The 8,807-nt window shown below is 39.0% G+C and overlaps 1 protein-coding gene across 1 annotated transcript; it reads left to right on the forward strand.

Annotated features, from left to right (window-relative positions):
• Positions 1 to 624: 624 nt before the first annotated feature.
• PURA (purine rich element binding protein A) lies at positions 625 to 1,593 on the forward strand (the record flags this gene model as incomplete). The annotated part of the gene is made up of 1 exon (XM_080710218.1): positions 625 to 1,593. One exon carries the CDS (start codon positions 625 to 627, stop codon positions 1,591 to 1,593), a length of 969 nt encoding a protein of 322 aa, XP_080566344.1.
• Positions 1,594 to 8,807: the final 7,214 nt, after the last annotated feature.

Genomic DNA, 8,807 nt, shown 5'->3' on the forward strand with positions numbered 1-8,807 from the left:
TGAGGCCCGCATGGGAGGGGATGGCTGTGACTCGGTGTCCCCTCTGCAGCGGGCTCTGCTGCGCTATGCAGGCCCCTCCCCCCACATCCTTTCCCTGGGGTCACTGGAAAGCAGAACTCAGGCCGGTTAGCAGTGCTTAGTATGGCAGACCCCTTCTCACCCTAGGCCCCCACTTCCTTGGGGCAAAGCCGCTTAGGGTCTGGCCAACAGCGACTGCCACAGTGGAGGTGGTGGCAGCAGTGGCGGCAGCAGAGCTGCGACGCGGCGCGTCCCACTCCCTCCCCACCCCCAGCCAGGGGTGTGGGGTGAGGGCCGGCGGTGGGCGCCGCCTGGCGGGCGGGTGGGGGGCTGGCAGCGGGGAGGGGGTGCAGGTCACGTGCCAGCGGGCGGGTGGGCGCGTACAGTAGGGCTCCCTGCTACTGTACTGGGGAGTCAGTGCCCTGTTACCGGGTCTCGTCTGTCTCGTCTCTCCCGCAGATCTCGCGAGAGTGGCTGACTGGCTGTGGGGGTTGCGGCGGCAGCAGGCGGAGCCGGGGAGGGAAAGCAGCGGCGGCTGAGGCGACTGAGGCGGCGGGCGGAGCGGCAGGCGGCGGCGGCGGCGGCGGCGCGGCGGAGCGCAGCATCATGGCGGACCGAGACAGCGGCAGCGAGCAGGGTGGTGCGGCGCTGGGCTCGGGCGGCTCCCTGGGGCACCCGGGCTCGGGCTCGGGCTCCGGCGGGGGCGGTGGTGGCGGCGGGGGCGGCGGCGGCAGCGGCGGCGGCGGCGGCGGGGCCCCGGGGGGGCTGCAGCACGAGACGCAGGAGCTGGCCTCCAAGCGGGTGGACATCCAGAACAAGCGCTTCTACCTGGACGTGAAGCAGAACGCCAAGGGCCGCTTCCTGAAGATCGCCGAGGTGGGCGCGGGCGGCAACAAGAGCCGCCTCACTCTCTCCATGTCAGTGGCTGTGGAGTTCCGCGACTACCTGGGCGACTTCATCGAGCACTACGCGCAGCTGGGCCCCAGCCAGCCGCCCGACCTGGCCCAGGCGCAGGACGAGCCGCGCCGGGCGCTGAAGAGCGAGTTCCTGGTGCGCGAGAACCGCAAGTACTACATGGATCTCAAGGAGAACCAGCGCGGCCGCTTCCTGCGCATCCGCCAGACGGTCAACCGGGGGCCTGGCCTGGGCTCCACGCAGGGCCAGACCATTGCGCTGCCCGCGCAGGGGCTCATCGAGTTCCGTGACGCTCTGGCCAAGCTCATCGACGACTATGGAGTGGAGGAGGAGCCGGCCGAGCTGCCCGAGGGCACCTCCTTGACTGTGGACAACAAGCGCTTCTTTTTCGATGTGGGCTCCAACAAGTACGGCGTATTTATGCGAGTGAGCGAGGTGAAGCCCACCTACCGCAACTCCATCACCGTGCCGTACAAGGTGTGGGCCAAGTTCGGACACACCTTCTGCAAGTACTCCGAGGAGATGAAGAAGATTCAAGAGAAGCAGAGGGAGAAGAGGGCTGCCTGTGAGCAGCTTCACCAGCAGCAGCAGCAGCAGCAGGAGGAGACAGCCGCTGCCACTCTGCTACTGCAGGGTGAAGAAGAAGGGGAAGAAGATTGATCAAACTGAATGGAAAAACACACACACACACACACATGCATACACACACACACACACACACACAGCCACACACACAGAAAATATACTGTAAAGAGAGAAAATAAAAAGTTAAAAAGTTAAAAAAAAGAAATAACTGTTAACTCCAAGGGAGCACCACCCACAGAACCTCCACCAACTGACAGTTTCTCTTCTTGACTTGCCACCCATCGCTGGATGTTGTCCACTTTATCCACCATATAAAACAGTAAGCAGCTGCTAAAAACAAAAAACAAAAAAAATACAAAAAGTAATAACATTATATGAACTGTGTTTCCTACTTGATTAAAAATATAAAGAACTGAGTGTTTATTTCCCTAATTAACCAAGAACTTTTGTACACGTTTAAGCTATTATTATTAAAAGTGTTTGCAAATGGTCAAGATTATAATATTGCTGAATTATATAAAAGTCCTTTTCATGTTGAGCTAACATTTGACTTTAGCACAAAAAAGAGATATTTTAGAACACGTAAAATAATATTTTTAGTTTTTCTCATTTTGTTACCAAATTTCAAACCTTACATGGAGGTTATTATAGTATATTTGACACCCTATATACCTGTGATTAGAGATGTGTATATATATGAGGGCTAGGCATGCTGTGTCTGAGCTTTGTCTAAATGTTATGCAGAAGTTTGTAGAGTTAAAGGTACGTAGGTTTAATTCATGCAAGGTAAACAATAAGTGCTCTCTTTTATACAATATGCATTGCATCTGGACCTTAAACATATAAAAATGGTCAGTGAAACTTCTGTGAACATGAAGAAATTATTAAAAAAGGCATTTAAATGAAATTTGCTAAGTTGTGATTTTTATGGTTGGAACCAAAGTTATTCAAATAGTAAAAGGAAAAAGGAAGAAGGAAAAAGGAAATTTCCCATACTATTTTTCTGCATCTGTTTGCTTTAACTGAGTAGGCGTTTTGTTATTGTGTATATGAGATGTACTTGTATTGTTCATAATATATTTTTTTAATACGTGTAGAAAGATTTTAAAAACTTAACTAACGTGCAGCAATTTCCAGTGAACCTGTACTTGGACATCAGGTAGTGAGTCTATTTGTGGTCACTAGCACTGTCTCCTAAACTTTGTAAGAGGTCTGAAGCTATCATTTGATTTTTGCCAGTGCTCTTATGTAAACCTGTTAAAAAGCAGAGCAACACAACTATAGTTATCCTACTGAGCCATGGATTCTGAGTTTCATTTTAAAAGTGAAAGCCAAGTTGGTATATGTAAAGGATTTCCATGTAGCTGTGGTGCTAGTTATTACTGGCTACATTATTTGCTAAGTGTATTTGTGTTCCCCAAGTGTACAAGTCTTCTATCAAAAATATGTTTTATAACTCATATATTCAAAGTGTAGGGTATGAAAAGCTTAGGAGAGCACTTTACCAAGCTAGTGTCCTCCAAACTGAAATTGTTTGTAACGATAGTCTTTCACAGGTTTTCATTTAAAGATGTTCGTGTGCTTTTAATTGACAACTAACTTCTTGCTGCTGTATAGTAAAATATTAATATATTTTTATCATTAAACTGCTGCATGACTATCATCTTTGAGTGAAGAGAAAATGTTACAAAAAGATGCCTTAAACAGTACATTTTGGTTTGGAATTCTGTAGAAAGTATTTTGGTAAAAAAAAAAAAAAAGGATCTTAGATCTTGTCTGACAGAAAATATTGGGGATGGAATTGTTTCTTGACAAATCCAGCCACATAGATCTAACTGCTGTATGTAGAAGACACCACCTGTAGGAAGAGGAAGGTATCAGTGCTTCTCACATTGTAAAGCATTGACCTAGGAAGGTGAAAACAGTTGTCTTTTTGAAGGATTTTTTTTTTCTGCTGGTTCTTTGGGTTTTGATTTGATATTTTTAAGCTCCCTGGTTGAGTGTGTTGTCTTTGTTTTTGAGATCTACTGTATGTGTTGAATAACAAGCTATTTTCATTGTACTGTGCATTTTCCCATTAAATTGTTTGCTTTTAATATTCATACAATGTTAAATATGAGGTGACCGTACAGTAGTTAGGAGTTTCTTTACCTACAAATCACTGGAAATGATTAAATTGCTTTTTCCCTTCCCCCAAGGTGCATTTTTCTTATTTCCATATAGTAACATTGAGCTTTTACAGTGCATAATGTGACATTTGGAATGCTTATCAACTGCATGTAAACATTAATAACCTGCACTTTTTTGTCTTAAGGTTTGTTGAGCTGTTTTGTTCACTGTACTTTAACTGTGATATGGAAAAGATTGCATTCTCTGTGCTGTTACTAATTAGGAAAGAGAATTGCTTTGATTTTGTCTCTTGTTTACTATAGCTTCTTAAAAGTTAAGCCTTGTACTACAGGTTGTTGGAGTACTTCTAGATCAGTGTTTTGTAGTAGCCAGCAATAAGTAGTGCAAGTCAACAAAAACACAGCAAACTTAGGCAAAGTGTCCTTTCTTTGAGATGCGAGTTCTTTCATGAGGTTTTCTTTAAGGTCAAAGTTACCTAAAGTGAAACCTTTCTTACCTATAGACTTCAGATTCTGCTTGGAATCCTACCGGATCAAGAGGCACATGTACTGTGCAGTTGTCTTTACACTACTACAGTTGAACACAATCTTACTAGGATTTTGAAACCATTGTCTGGTTTATGGTCAGTGGGTTTAAAAAAAATCCACATGCAGATCTTTCAAGACTTAATAAGTGATCTTAGAAAAGACTTAAGTGACTGTAAAAATGCTCTTTTTTTTTTTTTTAAGCATCTCACTTTACCTCCCAAGCACCCTCCTAACCTTCCCTTCTTCCCTCTCCTATTTCATCCTTTCCCCTCCCAGGTGCTCGGTACTCTACCAAGGTTCTATCTCAGTGTTTTATGTTGGAATTTCTCCTTGTTTTTAACATACTAGTTGGTAAACCCTGTTTGTGCTAAAAAAAAAAAAAAGGTATATTTGACCATATGTGTTATTCATAGAAGACAGTATGATCAAATGTGCCAAAAATAGCAAACAAAACTTAATTCCTGACAAGTATGCCTTATTTCTATTGATCTGCTTTGTCTTACAATTAAGGTCCAAAAGCTTGGTTAAACTATGTTATTTGCCTAAGTAAAAAAGAAAACTTGAAATGTGTTGCAATATTGACGTTCTTTAAAATGAGAGACACTGTCAAGTAATTTGATCCAGAGATCACCCACCAGATTTGAAATGATTGTGTGTGTTTATTTGTTTGTTTGTTTTTTCTTTTAAATCACCAAATCTTTTTTTAAGCTACATTTTATTTGTACCTCCTATTTATGCTGATGTTAGAAGCAACAGTCATCCAGCCACAGAGGGAGCTAAAGTTAACTAACTAGAACTGTAGAAATCATTATACATGCCTTTGACAACAAAGGAAGTTCATAAGAAAAGCCATGTTGGCTTTTTCTCTGCTAGAAACAAATTGGAGGTAGATGAATATTTGCCAAATGGAAAAAAAAGACAATGCTATTCAGGAAAGACAAACTGTTTTCCAGCTTCTTAAAAGCCATGGAAAGTAGAAACCAAAACCAACAGGGAAATTTTTTTTTAAGCCTCAAAAGTCTCACTTTCTAGTTGTCCCATGCAGGGGTTGAAATTTGACTTAAAATGGAAAGTATACCAATATGGTTTTTTAGGCCTTCCCATCTAGAGATGGATAACTATTCCAGTTTGGTTTTTCAGGTAATGAAGAAAGCTGCTAGTAATTTTAACCCCTGCCTAAAGAAGACAAATAATTTCATTTGGGAGTGAATACTTATTGCCTTGAAAAATAGCACTATTATAGTCTATGGTAATTAGTCTTAGAATAACCTTTATCCCTTTCAAACTATGCAAATTATTAAATAAGTATAAATTAGAATTTAATTAAAGATAGTTGATTATATCACAATCAGATGGCATTCACAAACTTAAGTGAAGCATATACAAATAAAATTATTAGTTTAAGAGTTTTTTTATGCTAACAGAAAAATATAATTTAGCTACCTATTCTAAAAAATGGTAAATATTATTAATATTGTATAATAGGACTGGGAAGACTGCCTCCTTTTTGAAGAGAGATTAAGGATTTTTATAATTGTTTTTCATCAAATTTTAATATTTTTGTCAAAGTTTTAGGTATTTAATTTGTAAAACAGTTTGCTTTGTATTGGCATACAGAAAATAGGGTATTGATTTTAAACTTTTTGAAGCCAAGTGATCAAGTACATTTGTAATAAAAGTCAATGGATCTATATCAGTTGTACTCACTGTTTTCATTTCTTATTAATGTAGGGATGCTATACTTTTTCTGCAGGAAAATCAGCTAAATTTGGGTGGGAGGGAGGGGAAGACAAATCATTAATAATGAGAATTTGGGTGGGTATGATGGCCCAAGCACTTTATGTCATCTTGAAGCTAGTTAAGATTTAGTGTATTTTAAAATATGCTATGTCAGTTTTTTTTATTATTATTTCTGATTTCATATGGAACTTGATGTTTGGAGAGGTTATCTCATTCATTTTTGTTTCTGTGCTTTAACATTTTGTTTGGGCACTGTCGAAATTTCCTAAACGAACACATTTTTCTTTTATGACATTTTGGGTTATCTACCAGCCATGATGACCCTACCATGAGCATGATTATTTTTATCTTTCACACATGGCTCACCCTTCTACAATATTCCCACTCATTTTTTCATATTATACACACAACCACACACACACATTTCCAGATGATTTTAGAATGGGACTTTCTGAAATTGTTGCTCTGGTAACTTTCATAGCTCCATGTTTCATTTTTTTAAACGTGAATATACTTTAAAGATTTTCTTTGCTATAAAAAGTGAGATACCAAATCTAATGGACTTTCTTTTCAAATAGCAGAATGAGATTTTGCTTTCTATGTAAAAGGATACTAAAAGGCATCTTTGGCAACTTAGATTTGAAACGGTTGTAACTCTGAGTATAATCTTTATAGTTGATTATCCCTAAATTTGAATATCTTAATTTGGGTGTGTGTGTGTATGTATGTGTGTGTGTGTACATATGCATATGTACGCATATATATATATGTACTTTTTCATAATAGTGAAAAAATAGAATTTCCTGAAATTGCTTAAGCAAATAAATTCACCAAAGTTGTTTATGCAAAGTTGTCTGTTAAATTTTATTAATTTTATATCATACATTATGATATTTTGTTTTCACTGCATATTAACCAAATTTGGGTGATTTGTAATGAACTACACTAAAACTAAAGTGATCGCTGCTATTAAAATTACTGTTCTCACCTAGCATCATTACTGACCATAGAGTCTTTTTTGTAGAGCTTACAATATATTTTTAAGAAAAATTATTTTAATACTTATGAATTTATTTGATTCTAAAACAAAACCTAAGGCCTAGGCTACTTATTTGACTGGCTTATTTTTAACAGACATTTCATGATGCAGGCTAAGTAAAAATAATCTAAACTAGCATTAGCCTGAGTGATGTAGAATTTCATGATGCAAAAACAACCAAATAAAATGTGAAAGATATGATTGGTTTCAAGCCAACAATTTGTCATCTTTTATCTGCCAAACTGACTACCAAATTTTGATGGTAAATGGCCTAGGAAACTTATTCTTTGTGGAAGTTGAGTATGGCAATGGTCACTTGTTAAAGAATATTTTCTTAAGAATTTTATGGCTATTCATTCATTTTATTCTCCATATTATGTTGGGTATACATTGTTTTTTTCCTTCTTTCATCCTTTCCCTCCCTCCCTTCCTTTTTTCCTGATGTCCTTTTGTGGAAAATTGTCTTGTTGATAGGTAGAAACATGGTGGTGATCCTCTATATAAAATAAAGTTGCTTCTTAAAGACCAGAAATATTTTACTCATTTTAGAATCACACAAGGTTTTTGTGTTTTTATCAATACATAAAACACAAAACACTTTGTTTTGGTGATTATTAGTAATTTGCTTATTAATTACATTTTTGTAGCATTTCATGGCAAAAATTTAAGCTAAAGAGTTTTAATTTTTTTATTTTGAGTCTACTTTAACAATTCAGGATGTCTCCTGGTTTAAGGACCAAGCCCTTATATTCTAGAATTATGAAAAATATGGAAGTACTCATGCTAGTCTATGTATGTTTTGGCCTAAGATGTATTAACACAGAAGGCTTCTAGGATGATTTAAGAAAAGATGTCCTTGTTGTGAAGTGATGAAATCTTGACTAGCTCAGAGATAACCATCAGGTAATGGTTTATTAGACTCGTTAAGGTTGGGTGAAACCCCATTCATCTGGAGTAGATTGGCGATTTCCAGCATTAGTGGTTGGTGGCTCTTGAGCTATCTCCTTAACCATATACATCTGACATCTTGTCTCTTGTATCCTCCTTTTTCCTTGTTTTTCCTTTTTTTCTTTGTTCTTCTTAATATAGGCCTGACAGTGGCACTCAAGCTTACCCCCTCCAGAAAGAAGTAAAGAAATTGCTGACTCCTGCCTTAGAACATAGCTAACTGATGGTCCAGAAAGATTTCTGTATTATGAGGTAACTGGGTAGTTTTTTTTTCCTGTGTTTCCCCTATAGTCTAAAGTTGGCAATTTGAAGAGTACCTGAGTTAATGTTTGTCAGGAAATTTGCAAATTTTAGAAAGTAAAAAGTATGTGTTTTTTAGGTAAGTTGAGAACCGTGACTGGCATGGAAATTTAAAGAGTATGAAGGGGAAAGCTATATAATGTGTTTGTGAATGGAGTTCCGAGAGGTATATAAGGGAATAATTTGAAGGTGAAGTGGGAAGAATTTTTATTGGTGGTAGGAAAAGGTAGTAAGATGAAGTCTGAATGGGAGTTGTTGGCTAAGAACAATGAAGTTTCAATAACCAGAGAGAATGGGTCCCTCGTTGGTTAAGAGAAAACTGTTGTTGGTCTATAGTTATTATAATGATGAAAATGCATTATACAGATCCATTTTGATGTGTAGAATGTTTGCTTTTTGGGGACAAATTTAAGTAGCACAATTATGGAATGGCAGCCGTTTTGGTCAAGGCAAGTTGGTGCAAGGAACTTATTTTGAGAAAAAAAGACCACTTCAAACTTTTTCATACTTATCATTTTTAAACTATCAGTAATATTTATTATTATAGACTATATTTTCTTGGGCTCTTGTAGTTTGCCTTTACTTTTTAAAATGGTCCTTAGATC

This window comes from Muscardinus avellanarius (genome assembly GCF_963383645.1).
Source record: "Muscardinus avellanarius genome assembly, chromosome: 1".
Taxonomy (NCBI): Eukaryota; Metazoa; Chordata; class Mammalia; order Rodentia; family Gliridae; genus Muscardinus; species Muscardinus avellanarius.